The sequence below is a fragment of the Equus quagga genome, chromosome 6, assembly GCF_021613505.1.
Source record: "Equus quagga isolate Etosha38 chromosome 6, UCLA_HA_Equagga_1.0, whole genome shotgun sequence".
NCBI lineage: Eukaryota > Metazoa > Chordata > Mammalia > Perissodactyla > Equidae > Equus > Equus quagga.
In genome coordinates, this window is record NC_060272.1 from 130337833 (window position 1) to 130356645 (window position 18813).

The 18813-nt window shown below is 45.4% G+C and overlaps 1 protein-coding gene across 4 annotated transcripts; it reads right to left on the reverse strand.

Annotated features, from left to right (window-relative positions):
* Window positions 1-321: 321 nt before the first annotated feature.
* APTX (aprataxin) lies at window positions 322-17274 on the reverse strand. 4 transcript variants are annotated; one of them, XM_046664711.1, is made up of 9 exons: window positions 17219-17252; window positions 16200-16399; window positions 10993-11129; window positions 9113-9159; window positions 8577-8879; window positions 7888-7947; window positions 6841-7067; window positions 2222-2325; window positions 322-1474 (listed from the first exon to the last, which is right to left on the reverse strand). In XM_046664711.1, the coding sequence occupies exons 3-9, from the start codon at window positions 11123-11125 to the stop codon at window positions 1320-1322; spliced, it is 1029 nt and encodes a 342-aa protein (XP_046520667.1). In that variant the 5' UTR covers window positions 11126-11129; window positions 16200-16399; window positions 17219-17252; the 3' UTR covers window positions 322-1319. The 4 variants fall into 4 exon arrangements, with proteins under 4 accessions (XP_046520667.1, XP_046520668.1, XP_046520670.1 ...); XM_046664712.1 differs by lacking the exon at window positions 16200-16399 and having other exon boundaries at window positions 17219-17274; XM_046664714.1 differs by lacking the exon at window positions 9113-9159 and having other exon boundaries at window positions 8577-8764; window positions 17219-17253.
* Window positions 17275-18813: the final 1539 nt, after the last annotated feature.

Sequence of the window (18813 nt, forward strand, 5' to 3'; positions counted from 1 at the left end):
GGGCCATAACAATAGCACCTAGCCCACAGAGGCACAGACAGTGAGGAGTAAATGAGAGAATTTGAATAAAGTGCTTAGTATAATGCCAGACACACAGGAGTGGAACAAGTATTAGCTGCTGTAATCACTAACTACTACTAATTATGACTACAAGCACGCTCACCAAGAAACCAGTGCGGCACCTTATTTACCTGTGAAAGACACTGAGGTCAAATGTGCTCTATGGACTGAGGTTTTCTCTCTCCAGAGAGAAGTTATTGTTAAAAGCGTTTTGTTTTTTTGGTTTTTTTTTTTTTTTTACAAACTCAAGGGCAAAAAGAGTCACAGGCCCAAACACATCAACAATTTAATCAAAAACAACATTTTGGATTTCCTTTTACCTTTAGTTCTGACATTATCCCAAAACCAACTTGATCAACAGTTCCATGCAAATTTGTTCTGAGGAAAAAATGAAGCTATAGGGTCTGTGCAACTTTTTCATTCGACAGCTACCTTTTCACGCATACAACTGACTGTGACGCTCAGCTGAACTCCTGATAGTTTTCAGCTGCCTGAGAGAGATGGCCCAAAGAAATGAACTTCATCTTCAGACAACAGCTCAAGCAGGCCAGCAAGAAGGCTGACAGCTGAAGCGCGGTGAACACGGCTGAGTACTCCCTCAGCAGCCAGGAACCCCTGATTTTAGGAGAAACCCATCCCTCCAGCCCCTCACCTAGCCTGTTTGCTCAGAGTGAAGGAGAGGGGATCAGACAGACTTCCTGAGCATTTGGGTGGTTTTGGATAGACGGGAATGAAAGGGACAGAAGAAACGAAGTCTCCCAATGAATCAGATAAAGAATATCACAGAACTGGTTAAGATCAGAGACAAGACCAAGCAGCACCTTTGGGATAAACAAGAGGCCCTCTGGCTGCTCTGATGAAAGGCTCCCACATGCCTCCAGGGAGGGAGGATGCGTGTAAGGAACAGAGATATACAATCCACCCTCTGCTTCCACATCCTGCGTTAGGTCAGTATGAACACGGCTTTGCTCCCATGCATCAGACCTGATGTGGGTCCTGGAAATGGTGGGTCAGGCATGTCCCAGACACCCTCACCAGAGAACACATCCATGACAAGCCCAAATTCTTAATTCCTTAACTATTTTGAGTCATCCCACATTGCAGCTACTCAGGAATACAACAAGCTTTGTAAAAAACAAAAAAAAGCTGCACATTTTAATTCGAGAAACAAGTAAAAGGTCACAAGCCATCCAGAACAGGTGGCAGGAGTCTGCTCGACACAATGAGCTATATGCGATGCAGTGGTCCAGGCTCCACGGTCACTGGGGCCAGTGCTTCCTGAGATGCTCCTTCAGCTGAGGAATGGAAGGCAGCAGCTGCTGGCACCCATGACAACGGAGGGGCAGCTTCAGGAGCTCAGGCATCCCATCTCGGACAGTCACTCTGCCAGCCTCTTGCACCATCTCGATCACAGCTACAGACAAGGAAAACAAGTTCAGAGGGCAGCTCCTCTGGAAAGCCAATATAAATATCAAAAAAAAGAAAATACAACTCCAAATAAAAACATGCCAGGTATCCTAAAGCCGGTGAACGTGAGGTTAGAATGTTGGGAAAATGGGCTTGATCGGATTCTAAATCTGAGCAGCCTATTTTTGAGATGATTATGCTCCTTCAGGATGTGCTCTCACAATCCATGCTACTACGTCAAAGGCTATCCCAGCGCTTTAGCCCTGGCTGGCCCTTGGTCGGTCGTAGCTGTCACCATTAACACCCCAGCACACTGAAGTTCCACAGTACACACACTGGGAAATGCTTCCTTCCACATATAACAGCCTTCCCCCGTTAACTAACCACTCCTGACACAAGGCAGCCCCCACGCTCCTGCCCCGCTGACAGCAGAAGAGACAGAATGCCCAAGGCTTTCACCCCACGAACTCCCATAATTCTCAGGACATGTTGTCTCCTGTTGTTACAATAATAACAATACCTTTCTGACCCTGACAAAATGGCTTTCTAGGTCCCCCAAGAAGGCTGCTCACTGTAAAGGGGCAATCCTGCTACAATCAAACAATCCGGTTTCTTTTAATGGGGTTCTCCTTACAGGGAATACAAATTGTACATGAGTTTTTGAGGCCAGGTTATAATTTAGGGAAACAACTGAATCAAGTATAAGACCAGCTGAGAAAACAAAAGAAATGTGAAAATGATCAATACTGTTTACCTTGTGATTCTAGGAAGTATTCCGTATTGAAAGAATTCCAATGTTTTTTGTTTTTAAGGCAAGGAGAATCGAAATCCTGGCTGATCACGTGAAGGTGTACATGGCTAGTTGAGAGGAAAAAAAATTGACCATTAAAAACTATGGCTTAGGGGCCGGTCCCATGGCCAAGTGGTTAAGTTCGCACTGCCCTTTGTTGGCCCAGGGTTTCACCGGTTCAGATCCTGGGCACGGACACGGCAGCACTCATTATGCCAGGCTGAGGCAGCGTCCCACACAGCAGAGCTGGAAAGACCTAAACTAGAATCTACCGCTATGTACTGGGGGGCTTTGGGGAGAAGAAGGAAAAAAAAAGATTGGCAGCAGATGTTAGTTCAGGTGCCAATCTTAAAAAAAAACAACTATGGCTTAATCCTTTCAACATCATTAAGCATTTCTTTTACAGCTGGAGTCTTGTTTAGGGCAGAAAAAATATCCTACAAACTCTGAAAAGGAATGCTGTGTATCAAGAACCTGAACCATATCCTAATCAGTCTCCTTTGAGTGTGACGTCCTAACGACAGAGATCACCGAGTCTCGGTACAAACAATCTCAGGATGGGACGTGGGTTTGGGGAGGCGCCACTTACTGAGATGGAGAAGCTTAGGGGAAAGCAGGTTTGGGGAAGAAAATCAATTCTCCCTTAGACTTGTTAAACCAAGCAGGACGCCTTTTGTATAGCTCTGACTCTCAGAATCAGGACTATTTCACATCCCCCCAAGAGATAATCAAAATCAACCCGCGTGTGTGGGAATCCAAAATGGAACCTAAGCAGTAACAAAGAAACTGAACCGTGTGACAAATGAGTGAAGGAACCACACTGAAGAGAGTCAGAAAGAAAATAAGTAATCTAATTAACTCTGGAAAACAGTACTGTGAGTGGATACCGTAAAGGTAAAAAGAACTGTACACAAATACTGTGCCCAGTGAGTGTCTTCCTCACAGGGGTGTGGGTCAGCAATTCTGCAACTGTTTTATATGCATCCTGGAACTGAACAAATAAATGAGCTTATTGTAGCTAAAGAGAGCCAGATTACTCACTGCTGGAGGAAGAAGTTACAATGAAGGAAATGGGGAGACAAAAATGAACCTGTGGAGTGGGACTGAAATCAGAGGTTATCAGTCTGAACTCATGGTTTTCCATATATGTATACAGATAGATAAATACAGAAATAAACAGAGAAATCTGTGTGCGGGTTAGGATTCGCATGTGTGCTTCCTGGCTCTATCTGCTGAGAGGACCTAGGAGCAAAGACACCCTGGATCAACCACTTCTCTCATTGCAGAAACCTAGCACCCAAATCTTGGTGTACAAATATCACTCTCCAATAAAAGGAACTAGGGCTCTTTGGAGAAGTGGTTCATTCTAGCACTAGAACAGGAAAATTGTAAGATGAGCTTGGAACATCTTGTTCCAGAAAACAAGGGGCCAGAATAAAAGGAAATAAGGGGCCAGAAAATAAGGAAGTGGTCAAAAAATGCTGGAGGATATCAAAGAGGAGCCAACCTAAAGGAGTATCCAATGACCAAGGCTGGAGCAATATGAGAAACAAAATAAATAATAAAAGATTGAATCAAAGCCTACAGAATAAAATAAATATCCATGAGTCCATACTGATAAATAATTCAATAAATACCTGATGGGGGAGAAGGGATAGCTCTTCCACGAAGAAGAATTCTTATTAATAAATTAGAAGGAATGAGGAAACATAAAATCCCCATTAGATAAACACCACAGTAATAACTGTTATAGGCGAGATCCACCTATAGATGCTAAAATCACTGGGCAAAAGTTTGAAGAGAAAGAAAATAGTAGCATAGTCTCAAAATATTCAAGACATTCATCCATTACAAAGACTTTGAGTAGAGAAACCCAGCAGACACCACCAAAGTAAACGTCACAAGGAATAAACCATCTCGACATCACGCACTCCTTCATATGAAGCACTGAGAAAGACACAACAGCACTTCTGTGGTGTTTTGAGAAAAAAAAAAAAAAAAAGGTGTAACCTCAATCTAATCATGAAAAACCATCAGACAAACTCAAACTGAGAGACATCCTATAAAACAATTAGCCAGGGGCGGGCCCAGTGGCACAGTGGTTAAGTGTGCACGTTCCGCTTCGGCAGCCCAGGGTTTGCCGGTTCACATCCCAGGAGAGGACATGGCACCGCTTGGCAAGCCATGCTGTGGTAGGCGTCCCACATATTAAAAAAAAAGTAGAGGAAGATGGGCACAGGTGTTAGCTCAGGTCCAGTCTTCCTCAGCAAAAAAAGAGGAGGATTAGCTCAGGGCTAATCTTCCTCAAAAAAAAAAAGGTGTCAAGGTTATGAAAACCAGAAAAAGGAGGAGGAACTGTCACAGATTAGGGGAGATGGAGGAGAGACAACAAAAACACAGTGCAGCGGGATCTTGGATTGGATCCCAGAGTGGAAAAAGATGCTAAGAAAAAAGGGGGAAATTCGAATAAGGTCTGGAGTTCAATCAGTGGTGATATTATGGAAGATCTTTGTTCTGCTTCATACTTTCTTTTTCATATTTTCTAAATTGAAAATATATTACTTTTACAGTAGGAATAATTATTTAATTTGTTACCCTTTCTATAATGTTTATTCAAAATTATAGCATAAGGAGTGGTCATAAAAGGATGTGTAAGCGGCAACTTGACTTACTGCTCATTTTGCTTCCCCCATCATCGGCCCCAGCGCTTGCGTTTGCATCCTCCTTAGTACAACATTCATTATATGCAAAAGATATGGACACCACGATTTCTATGTGAAAAGCGCATTCGGGAAATAGGATTAGAGGTAAATTTTCGGCCTAAATTTTTGAATAAGGTTTTGATAAGACATAGTTTTTTTTTAATATTAGGTACAACATACATCTATCCTATAACCTAGCAATTCCACTACTAGGCATTTAACCAAGAGCAAAGAAATGAAGTACGTCCATGATATACACAACAACATGCATGAATCTCAAAATCCTTATGCTGACCAAAAAAAGTCAGACAGAAAAAGAATATACATCGTGACTCCATTTACATGAAATTCTAGAACAGACAAACGAGTCTATGCTGAAAAGAAATGAGAACAATGCTTGGGGGTTGAGGGGAGAATTAACTGGAAAGGAACACAAGCGAACTTTCTGGGACGAGACGACAGAAATATTCTGTGTCTTGATCAGAGTGATAGTTACACGGCATATGCATTTGCCAAAACTGATCAAATTATAAATTTTACCATGCATTTTTTGTATGTAAGTTATGCCTCAATTTAAAAGAAAGAGTACGGACAGGGAAAAAAATGTGGCACGAAAATCTCATTCCATTAAAGTAGCCAGTAATCTAAGTCAAAATTACTCACCTAAATAAAATGTGAAGAATGTTGGGTGGTTAAAAAAAAATAACCAAAAGAAATTCTAACACCTGCTACAACATGGACGAATCTTAAAGACATTATCCTAAGTGAAATAAGCCAGTGAGAAAGACAGATACTGTATGAGTCCACTTATATGAGGGGCCTAGAGAAGTCAAATTATAGAAACAAAGTGGAGTGGGGCCGGCCCCATGGCCGAGTGGTTCAGTTCGCACGCTCTGCTGCAGCGGCCTAGGGTTTCCCTGGTTCGAATCCTGGGTGTGGACATGGCACTGCTTGTCAAGCCATGCTGAGGCGGCATCCCACATGCCACAACTAGGACTCACAACTAAGAATATACAACTATGTACTGGGGGACTCTGGGGAGAAAACAGAAAAAAATAACATCTTTAAAAGAAAAAAGAAAACCAAAAGAAACAAGTGGAATGGCAGTTGTCAGGGGCTGGCGGGAAGGGCCAATGGTAGGTAGTTTGAGAAGATGAAAAAACTAGAAACAGATCGTGATGATGGTTGCACAACAATGTGAATGTACTTAATGCCATTGAACTGTACACTTAAAAATGGTTAAAATGGTAAATGTTATGCTGTGAATATTTTACCACCCAAAAAAAAAACCAAGATAAAAACTCTGAAATCTCATTAGACTGCTTATCTAGTTGCTTAGCTCAAAAGAACTGTGGAGATTGCTGTGCAGGCCTTCTTTGAAAACAATCATTCCTTTCTGAATCCTTCTGGGATGAGCCAAAGGAAAACAGGCTCTACACTTTCCTCTCGTTTTATTTTAAATCTTAGATCTAGTAAAGCTGTCATGACAGAAGTCAGGGATGTTTGTCTCCATCAGAACAATAGTCCTTAATCAATTAGGGGTCATAGATGCTTCTGAAAAATCAGATAAAAGTCACTGACCACAATTCTTCATCTGAGGGTAATGAGGTGGCTTCACCTAGTTCATAGGTTAGACCCTCAGAGGTCTACACTTTGAGGGGAACAAAGAACCATACGTGTCAGGATTACAAGCAGAAGCAGGAACTCAAGGCTTGCAGGCAAGTCAGACAGAAGGGTGGAAGTTTCAGCCCACCTGCCTTGGAGACATCCCACCCTACTCCCTGGGCCTCAGGGCTATGAGCGCACTCAGCGGACCGAGGCTGAATCCATCTGTCCACCCAGACAGAACCAGAACACACCAGCACCACCCACAAGGCTTACCTCATGCTGGGGATGGCATGGTAGCCCAATCGGAAGCGGAGTTTGCTGGACCCCGCAAACTCTGCAATCACCTCTTCCCCGACAGCGTGCATGTGCTTGAGGAGCTCGAGGTGTTCCCTGGTCACAGCCTTCAGACTGGAAAGGGAGGCCCACGGTAAGACCAGCCAGTGGTGACGAGCCTTGGGGTATTTATCCTTAATCACCACCACCTGCTCGTCTTTGTAAACCTAGCAGAGGACACAAGAGAAGGAAACGGACATCTACCATGCATCTTCTGTGTGCCAGGAGATGTCATCTTCTTTAACTCACTTAATTCCCACCACAATCTTGTGCAAAAGGTTTTCGTATCCAATTTTGACGGATGAGCCCACAGAGACTCAGATAAGCTGAATGTCTGGCACAAAGTCTCACAGTTACTAAGTGGGAAATCTACGATTCCAATCCAGATCTAGTTGACTCAGAGTCTGTGTTTTCAATCACCATACTACACAGAATACACAGACAATGCACAGTACGAAACACTTCCTAAGGATCTGATGTGAAATCCTTGCTGGCATAAATTTCAAATGCACTCTTCTCTGCCCTAACACAGCAGACCATGTGACACACGCACGTGTGTTCCAAGAAGCCCTATCAGATCTGGCCCCTTGTCACCCAAGGATGTAATTCAAGAACTCAGACTCCTCCCAGGATGATGCCTGACTACTAATCCCAGGGCAGCCTAGTAACTACAGTCACAATACATTATCTGACGTTCCCTTGAAAGGGACCACATGAAGGCTAACACAACTTCCCTTAACAGTACCCAGAAGTTTAGGAGGAACAAGGCAGAGGGGATATTCACTTGAAGAACTGAGCTTTTCTCCAAAGAATTCCAGTTGCTAACTTACTGACAATGGGAAAAGCCATTTGTTCTCACAAAATAGCCCAATAAAAGGAATTTCATTCAGAAGGACTGATCTCCTTTGATTTCACTTGTATTATGACCTCTGTGGAGTGGTCCTTTAAAACATGAAATGTATTTCCATGCCAAAATTTTATTCTCACCTGCATTTTGGGGTCCTGCATAGAAATCCTCAAGCCTTGACTCCAGTGGCCCAATGATTCCTAAAAAAAAAAGGCAAAATAAATCCTAACTGCCAGTAGTTAAATTTGGCATTAGTTAATATTGTGTGTTAGCAAAGTCCAACCAAACTTGAAAATAAGGTTAGTTTTTAAGAATGAAACTACATTCCCTTTACCTCAACCTTCTGCTGTTGTAACTGTAAGCCATGGAATCTTCTTCCTATATCCAGAGCCGCATGTCTAGACAGACGCTGGACATGCCAGTGTGAATGCATGCTCTTTGCCCCCTATGCCCCCTACCACTCCACCTACAGCCTGACTAAGTTTCCACTTCGACATCCGGATGCGAATGACATGATCTATGAAAAGTGTTCCCATGCTAACCTATAGGTACACAAATGAGCGACCCATCTCAGTAGCTCAGAGTTAATACACTGCCATTACGGCCCTACCTTCAAGTGGCTTACCTCAGGAATTCAAGAGAAAAGTACATAAAGGGATATTCATCCAGGTGACTGGTGACAAAAACAAGAGCCTCTGTCATCACGGTTAATAACCCTTGTCATGGTTAATAACCCCCTACTGTCCAGGCTTCACAGCCTACGAAACACCTCAGCAGTCATTACATCTCATTTAATCTCCCCAGCGTCCATCAAGCACCCGACCCTCACCTTTTTGGCAGATGCATCTTTCCCCTTCTGTGCGGGCACAGAGCACTGGCTAGGGTCACTCCCAGATTCCAGTCTTGTACTGGACTCAGCTTCCTGGGCAGCATCCCTTCCTACAGAGTCACTGTTGCTTGACCTCATTCTCTTCCTGTGTGCTTCCAGGCCAGGGCTCTTTGCCTCTTCCTCAAACTCTACAATATATGGATACAGTTCATTCACCATGTAGAGAACGTGGCCAGGCTGCAGCGTCACCTCTTGGTCCTTCCCAATTACAACTGAGTCAATGCTGCTGGGATTGACCCCCACCTATGGAATAATCAGAAAATAATTATAATAATGGCAATGACACCATTAGGAATACAGCCACTGCTATGCTAACCACTTACTATGTGCCAGGCACCATGCTTAATGTCACTTACGTTACTCCGTCACTTCCACACATGATAAAGAAGCCTATATTGGCTGGCCCAGACATTCTCAAGTCAACAGCATAAGAAAATCAAGCGTAAAATAGAAATGCAAGTTACAGACAGACATACCTGCTTTACCTTGACATATCCTTTGTCACATTCTGCTTTCAACTGTACTGAAAGAGATTGAAAACAGTTACACCCAAATGCCATGAAGAACCAGGCCCTTGCTCCTATCTCCCTAGAGGTCAATGAAGCCTCACTCCAGGAGGCAACCTGACAGGGGTCTCCTCAAAGGCCTATCAGTAAAATTGCCTGTTACGCAGGTGGCTGGGGCTCCAAATCCTTGCAGAAAATGTCCAATGGCATACATATAGTCATATATTGCATAACGAAGGGGATCCTGTCTAAGAAATCTGTTGTTACATGATTTCGTCATTATGCAAGCATCGTAGAGTGTACTTACACAAACCCAGATGGTACAGCCTTCTACACTCCTAGGCTCTATGGTATTAACCTTATGGGACCACCATTGTAGATGCGGTCCGTCATTGACAGCCAACACCATTATCCATACTACCTTAGCTACTGCTAATATCCGTATGCGACACCTTCACTGAATCCCCACAGGTCTCCCTATTCCAGAGCCCTTGGCCCACTCAGGATCACAGACTCTGCAGTCAGGGAAGCAGACCCACTTCTCTCACAAGCTCTTGGCTCAGGATTAAATCAGGTTTCCACTATTACATAAAACTATCAGATGCCTTCATGGAGAAAGAGACAGAAGATACATTCCTGGAAAACAGAAGTTCAGCTGGCATAGGGTGGGAGGAGTGAAGAGAATATTCTAGAAAGAAGACTGCAGGGGGCCAGCCCCGTGGCTGAGTGGTTAAGTTCGCGCACTCTGCTTTGGCGGCCCAGGGTTTCACTGGTTCAGATCCTGGGCATGGAGATGGCACCGCTCATCAGGCCACATTGAGGCGGCATCCCACATGCCACAATTAAAGGACCCACAACTAAAATATACAACTATGTACTGGAGGGACTTAGGGAGAAAAAGAAAAAAAAAAAAAAAGATTGGCAACAGTTGTTAGCTCAGGTGCCAAGCTTAAAAAACACAAAAGATGCTAGGGGAAAAAAAGGAAGATTGAGAGTCAGAACAGTGTGAGCATGTGTGGGAAGAAGTAACATTAAACACTCACGTTCAGGTAAGTGAACAAAGTTTCCAGGGTGAGACAGGGAGGAAAGAAGAGATACCATAGCTGTTCTCCATGGAGGATACGCTGACACATATGTTCCTACAGTTGCTGCTGTGACGAGGGGGACAGAGAGCGAGAAGCAGTGTCTTCTTCTGAATCTTGGATCTAACCTGCTCAAGCGTGGCTTTTTTTTCCCCATTTAGATTAACTTTTGTGGGAAAAACCAAAATCAGTGCTGCAGACTGCGAGCCTTGGGAAACTCTGCTATGGGAATCACACTGCAGGAGGCCTGCTGGCAGTGAGCATGTCTGCAGTTTTAGAGAAAAAATGAGGTACATAATGAGGCTTTTTCCTAGGGACTTTCATTTCACTAAATCCCAGGAAAGGCATTTCAAGAGCTGGATGCCGTAGTCTTACAAAGATACCACCCTCTGTGGGAGGCAACGTGTAAAGCATGGAACCACCCCATCACTTCTTAGACACGGTTTCAGCCTGGAGATCCCAGAACTCAACTGTCTAACTGCCCAACGTGGACTCTCCCCGGGCAAGGCAGGGTGCAGGACTCAGTTCCAGCACCCCGTAGTAAGAGGATGGAAGCTGCCTGTTCCCAACACTGAACGCTAACCACTGTCACAGGGTGGAATCAGGAGGGAATGGGGCCCTGGTGTTGGCTAAAAGAGCTCAGTTCCTGAGTTTTGTCTATAGCAGACAAAAGATTTCCTATCAAAAGCACCCAGGAAATGTGCATCTTTGGTTATCACGACCCAAAGGAACCAAACATGGTAATCTCCACATTCCTAAGACAGTTACCTTGCTGTCGAGAACATTTCTTGTCAGTGATCTTGGTCTCTGGGCCGCGCCCAAGCACAACTGCTTCCAAATGTGGAAGTTTGATTCGCTGGTGCCGGCTGTCCTGTCTTACCAACCAGCACACCCGCATCATTACTCTGGGAGAAAAACAGAAGAGGATCTGGGAAAACCAGCCCAAGTCCTCCACGGCCACACCCAGCACCACCACACACGCCATTTACCAACTGTTCATCTCAAGGCAAGTGACCTCACCTCCCTAGTCTCAATTTCCTCACCTGTAAAATGTGATAATGACAGGACTCTGAGGCTGTTGTGAGGATTAAATAAGATAATGTGGGTGAAGTATTTACTTCTGTGCCTGAATCATGCTAAGCAATCAAATATTTGTTAAGTTTATTGATAAATTCTATGTGCTACATGCTGAAGATCAAAGGAGCAAAGAACGATTACGCACTGTCCCTATCCTTGAGGGGCCTGGGGTATGGAGGCAGGGGCAGACAGACTCAAATACCAATTATTACAATATAATGGGATAAGCACTATAAGAAGGGAGTAACCAAATAGGCATTAGCCCAGGGAAAGGAATGACTGACTCTCGCAGGGAGTGTCAAAAAAGGCTTCATAGGAGCCAGCCCTGATGGCCTAAAGGTTAAAGTTCGGCATGCTGGGCTGCAGTGGCCCAGGTTCGGTTCCCAGGAGGAGAGCCACACCACTCATCTGTCAGAAGCCATGCTGTGGCACAGCTCACACAGAAGAACCAGAAGGACTTACAACTAGCATATACAGCTATGTACTGGGGCTTTGAGGAAGAAAAGAAAGAGAGGAAGATTGGCAACAGATTTTAGCTCCAGACAAATCTTTCCCAGCAAAAAAAAAAGGCTTCATGAGGAAGGAGTATTTGTGCTGGGTTTTAAAGGATGAGGAGGAGTCTGCCTGGCAGAGAACTAAGGACATAAGAACAGAGGATGTTCTTCAGTCCACAGGCATCTTTATGTGTATCAGAAGATTTCCCTTCCTTAATTGTCAATAACATATTGATGTTAGAACAATACATTTTACTGCCATCTGCCAGAAGATTGTCATAATAAACATACAAACCTAAAATTTCTAAAGTGTGAATGCAGCACGTTTGTGCAATACATAACCTGCACAAGTGTGGAGGTGCTGGTCTTCTTTTGAAAAATAACTTTCATGGCCATGTAGAGTATCAGCAGAGGAGACAGAGACAAGAAATTCAGGAGAGAGAGGAGGCCTGCACAAAGGGGATGGAGAGGAAGAAGAAATCGTGCAGGTAGACTTGATTACTGACTGCATTTGGGGCATGACAAAGGAGTAGAGAGACACCAACCAGGATTTTTTCTTTTTTTTTGAGGAAGATTAGCCCTGAGCTAACTACTGCCGGTCCTCCTCTATTTGCTGAGGAAGACTGGCCCTGAGCTAACATCCATGCCCATCTTCCTCTACTTTATACATGGGACGCCTACCACAGCACGGCTTTTTGCCAAGCGGTGCCATGTCCGCACCCAGGATCCAAACCGGCGAACCCTGGACCACCGAGAAGCAGAACGTGCAAACTTAACCACTGCGCCACTGGACCGGCCCCAACCAACCAGGATTTCTAATTTGGAAATATCCATGAAGCAAAATGAGGAATATACAAGGAGACATAATCTGGGGACAAACGGTAGGGGAAGAAGAAGTGATTTCAGATTGAAACATGAGATTAAGTTGCCTGTGGCAGATCCCAGGGTCAAGTCAGGTATACAGGTATGAAGCTCAGGGAGAGGAATGGACTGAAGGACATCAACAGGTCACAGAAGCTGAGGCAGAGGGAGAGGAGATCATCACCCAGGGAGGCTGGGCAGGGACAGGACTAGATCTTTGGGATGCCTCCCTAGACTCCAGAAGCTTATCAATGCTCAAGCCCCTAAGACACTTTCTTTGGGAAGTGTCCCCTGTAGGCAAGGCAGCACTTACCAGGCCCTCTGCACAAGCTTTGTGTCCAAGGGGGAGAGAAAACAAACCAGATTTTAAAACATCAGAGTTGCGTTACCAACTGCAAAGACAGGATCACGCACGGCAGAGTGAGCAAACGAGGGCTGAGGAGGTGCAGTCACAGGAAGTGGATCAGTCAGGAAAGGCTTCAGAAACCGCCCAGTCGAAGAGGCCAAGAGCCAAGGGGACTGACAAGGAAGAAAAAGAGTAGGAGGGTACATTCCATAGAGCACGAGTGACAGCACAGATTTCAGCAATGACAAGCAACTGGTCAGTGGGGAAAGGAGACCTTAGTTGGCTGACCCAGAGGAGCTGCCCCAGGGAGTGACAAAAAAAGACGAAGGTGTTGAAAGAACAGTAGGCTAAAAGTTTAGATCTGACAGTCAGTGGAAGACAACTGGCAGGTTCTGAGCTGCACAGTAAGGTGAAGCAACAGCTGTGTGTACAGAGGCTGGAGTGGAGACATCTAGAGTCAGAGACTAGTCAGGAGGCTGTTACTATAATGTGGGCCAGAGGGAGGCCCAAAGGGCAGGCCAGCAGGTCTCTGTGAAGTTGAAGCAAGAGCATGAAGAGTCAGCTGTAAATCTAACATCCAAAACCTGGAGCCTCAGATGATGATGGCGCTGCAGGAAGGCCCCACTTCCAAATGCGTGTGCTCAGAGGGGCATCTGTCTGCACTTGCTGGAAACCGACGAATGAGCAGGTAATGGACTGAGAAGTGAAGTATGTCTTCAATAGGAATTGGCAAATAAGTCACGTGGTAACTGATTGCTCACGCTGACTGTAAAAGAAGCCTGGAAAGAACACAGTTTGAGAGCAGGGCCAGAAAGGAATCTGACGGGCAGCTGAGAGCTCGGCTGGCTGCTGCAGAATAAGAGGAACTACCCCTCCGGCCCGACACAAACACACATTTACGCACTTGATTCTCCCCAAAGTTCTGAAGTTATGACGTTCCTATTTACTACTTCTTGAGAACCTGAAGCAGTGACTGCACAATGCTTGTGCAACTCACCTTAAGCAATACCTTGGCCCATGTCAGCCTCCAGCTACAGCTTCTAGGAATGAAACATTTTAGGCTATGGGGAGCACGCAAGATGGGTGTTCCCGAATCCTCAATATAGTCCCTCCAGTAAAACATCATAAAGTGCAAGCTCTAAGAAGGCAGAGGTCAAGCCCATTTTTGCTTATCAGTATATTCCCAGCACTTAACACAATACCTGGCACACAGCAAGAATACAATAAACATTTGCAAGTGAATGACCAGATGAGAACTCTCCCAGGCTCTCTTCCCTTCCTTCTCTCTGCCCTCCTTGGGCTCATCTTCTTAGGGCGGTGCTTTGCTCCTCTCTTGGGGCAATCCCATACATCCTCACATCTATGTGAATGAATTCTAATTTTCTATTTTTCAGCTCCATACCTTTCATTCCAGAATTGTGAGGACTGGTCAGAAAGAAATTCTGATTATTTCGTAAGGAACCCATGTGATCTGACAGGCCACAGAAGGCCATCAATCTGATGACCTGGAATTGCACTGTCCAATAGAATTTTCTGCAATGAAGGAAATGTCCTAAACTTGCTCTGTCCAATAACACAGCCACCATGTGACAATCGAGCATTTGAAATGTAGCTAATGTGACAGAGGAACTGAATATCTTACGTAAGATTTTTTAAAACTTAATTTAAGTTTAAATAGCCAAATGTGGCCGGGGGCTACCATAATGTCCAACACAGCCCTGGAAAATTGCCAAGCCCTGATCAGTCTCAAACCCCTCAGGCTTGAAGTTGAGACCCTCATACTCTAACTCCACAGAGGTTACTTCTTTGACCTTCCACTGCTTTTCACAGAACTAGTCCCATTTACCCATCCCGCTCTCCCCTCCCTTCTCCCAGACTCACATACATGCCTCCTTGCACACACATACATCCTTCAGATAAAACGCACTGAATCACATCTCCCAAATAAATCATTCTTAATATCACCTCCTGGTATTGGTTTACATTCTCTCTGCCCTCCTAGAAACCAAAATCCTACTCAAATTTCAAGTCCCACCTCCTCCCTGAAGCCTTCACTGAGCTGTCTTCTCTCCTCCACATCTTGTTATTGGGTGTGGTCGATTTACCATCACAGTTCTCTGAAAATGTAATGTAGATATAACTCTCTTCTCCAAATGAGACTATAATCTCCTTGTGAACAGACTGCACCATAGCCCATAGATCCAGGAAACCTGGAGGAAGGGCCTCTGGCGATCACTGCCCAGGACTAGGCCTGGTCTTGTACTTCTGGATCCCCTGGTATTAAGCATACCTTTATCAAAGGCTAGGCACTTTGTGCTAGGCACTTGCTAAATGTCTTACTTATATCATCTTATTTAATCTTCACAACAACTCTTATTTCAAGAAAGAGAAAATTTAAGGCTTAGAGAACATGTTACATGCTCATGTCACATAGCCAATGTGTGCCAGAGGTAGGTTTTTTTGTTTTTGTTTTTGTTTTTGCTGAGGAAAATTTGCCTGAGCTAACATCTGTTGAGAGAGGCACATGGAGAAACAGCTAGAATGCAAGCTCCTTGAGGGAAAGCACTTGGTCTTATTCATCTCTGTATCACAACGTTTGTTGAATAAAGCAGCTGAGTGTAAGGTCCTGGAAAGCAAAGCAGTAGGGAGTGAGAGGTATCACCAAGTTCCAAAAGCAGCAAAGAGATTCACTAGTGATTGAAAATGCCTATCTGGTTTGATCATCAATCGCTGGTAACCTCCAAGCATAATTTCAGAATAAGGACAGATCTAAGAGCTAGACTGCAGAGGGGATGCAAGGTGAGGAAACAGAGACAGAATTTAGAACACTCTAAGAAACAGTCTGGATAAGAGGGGGAAGAGAGTTACTGGATGGCAGCTAAAGGAAGATGGATCACCAAGAACTTTTTCTTTCTGGCATGCTGTGGGGGGGGGGGGGGTGGTAGCCAGGAATCTGAAAAACCTGACCTTGTTTATACATGACTGGGACATAGACGGGGCAGAAAAGACAAACAAAAACAAGGTCTCATAGGTGAAAGTATAAAAGAAAGGCCAGAAGCAAAGATAAGAAGATTTGCTTTGATCAGAGGAGACAGTTCCGGCTGAGACTGAAGGACAGGTAAAGATGGGTGTAAATCTAGACGACTCTGAGAAGGAAAAGCAGGGGCAGAAATCTAAGAAAAAGCACACCTGATTACCTCGATTTTCTCCATAAAATAGTAGATAACAACGGCGTGAGGTGTTTGGGAACTTAATGAATAACTGAAGAAGGTCAAGATAGAAGAGTGGAGAACACCCAGGCCTCTGAGGTCCACCTGCTTGACTTCAAATCTTGGCTCCACCGCCTACTCACTATGTGACTTGAGGCCAGTTATTTAACCTGTCTTTATTTCTTCAGCTGTAAAACGATATTAATAATTGCTCAGCACCAGAGGGTTGTCACAAGGGCTAAATGAGGAAGTATATAAACCTCAATGTCTGGCAAAAAGTAAGCATTCAACACTATTACCACTCTTGTAAACAGTGAAGGTGGAATGAAAGCAGGAGCTAAGGACATGTTAAAAGACCATCCAACAGCTCTGACTGTGCGACTACAGTGAAAGGGCACAAATCTGTATTGTCAGCCCATATGAACAGTCCTGTCTCAAGTGCTCTAACGACCCATAATAATAAATCAAATTCCCAAAAGGCTGCAGACCTGGACCACATTCATTCCAATGGAAATCAGATCCCTGCCTTTGTTGAACCGCTATCAGTGGTCTGCATGAGAAAAGGCGTGCTGCTTCTGGCCTTCCCGGAAGGCCTGCTGAGGCCGCTGGGAAGGGCCCTCGAGTTCCTTTCAAGGCGCGTATCTGCAGGAAACAATGTCCTTCCCGACAAGCTGAGCCACCTCCTTGGGTTGGACAGTGTCCAGCCTCTGAACTTTTCTCTGCCTGTGTAGCGACCAAGCTAGATACAGCGTCGGGGGTACAGGAGGGCGAACCCCAAGTGGGTCGGAGACCAAGGTGAGCGCCGCCCAAACACGGCCCAAGGGAGCAGGATGGCAGTGGGTTGCCGAGCGCCCTGGAGCGCGAGGAGCGAGCAGCCCCTGCCGGGAAGGCAGCCCAGAGAGCGTTATTCAAAGCCCAGCACGCACGGGGAGGAGCGGACCGGCCTAAGGCCCACACCCAGCCTTTCGACCCGGCCAGCAGAGGAGGTAGGCCCACAACTGCCTTACCTCAAGATCGCAAGGACCTGCAAGTTCGCATCACTCCTCCATGCCGCACCACTTCCGGCCCTGCCGGATGACGTCACGAGACAGGCTGGTGTGCGGCCAGTGACGTCACCAGCGCCTGTCCGAAGATTGGCTGAGAGGGTCTCACCCAATGCCCGGATCGGGAAGTGCCCGCCCCAATTGGTCCCTCACCGGGCAGTGGCCCGGTTGTGGTTCCCGGAGATCAACTCGGCGGGCGAACTCTCTCAGCATCTCGTTACCTGAGAGCCGCTGCCCTCTCCCCGCCTCTGTCTCTGAGTTGAAAGAGACTTCAGGCGGCTTATCCCCTCTGGCCCTTTCTAGGCAGTCTCTTGACACTCCTTTCGGAAGGAGAAGCTCGCTACCTTTAAGGCCGTCTTTTCGGCCGCAAAACCGTACCTACTCTTAGCATTGTTTTCCCGTCCCCTTTCAAAACTACGATCTGCTTTCTCCTTTTTCGAGGGAGAAGGAACTGGAGGGGCTAGAGGCGGAGAAACCTGCTAAGATTTTCTGAGTGCTGTCTTCACTAAATGAACTGACGGAAGGGCAATCAGAGAGGAGAGAAGCAGGATGTTGGGATGAGATATGTCTGCCGATTTTTATAGCAATTCCAGGATGTTCCCTAAGAGTCAGGTATTGCAATGACTGGAAGGCATTTGGGCAGATGGGAAAATGCCTGTCTCCTGGGTGAAGGGATAGTTTATAATTTTTCTCAAACTCAGTAGAAACTGAACCTTTAGGTGTCACATTTCTTGATCAAGATAGGATGTTATTTCCTTCCATGGAAAAGCAGAGACTCAAGGGTGCGAAGATATCAAAGCTATCAAAACAGACGGTGGGAGGATCTTCCAGGAAACACAGAAGAGACTTGCCCTCGTTAGCAAAGAAGATGCAGGTTCATATTAGGGTCACACCAGGACCAGAAAGTGGGGAGCAGAGGAAGCATCGCAGCGGCACCGTGGGCCTCGTGGCGGTGGAGTGTGGTTCACACTGCTCCACGTAAAAAGAGGCAGTTCTGGTAACCTGAACAGTTGTGTTGTTTCCTCAGAGTTAAGCTTCTTTCAGTCTCTGCTTCTACTTGATCTGCCTTCGTGTGTCTTGCATTCAAAATTGTATTGGATTTTGCTAATTAGGTTATTCACCATATGTTATGTAAAATTGGGCAGAGCTTCCAGAGCTAGCCTATTAAGTGTAGCCCTTTGTCTACAGCGTATTGCTGGCCAGAGAAGCAGGGTCGCATGGCACAACGCATGGCTAAGGGCAGGGCAGGCACTTAAGACTTTCATAGACCCCAGAACTGAAGATTTATCACAAACAGATATCTAGAAATTAACAGAGTCTATGGAATTACCTAATGTAGTAGCTCTCCAAGTGTAACCCTTGGATCAGTATCGGTAGCCTCACAACACCTGGGAATTTGTTAGAAATGCAAATTCTCGAGCCTCGCCCCAGGCTTACTGATTCTGAAACTCTGGGGGTGGGGCCCAGCAATCCGTTCCACAAGCCCTCCCTGAGGCTTGCTCAAGTTTGAGATTCACTGATGGAAGGCAAAGGCTTCAACCGTACACAGAGAAAAATGT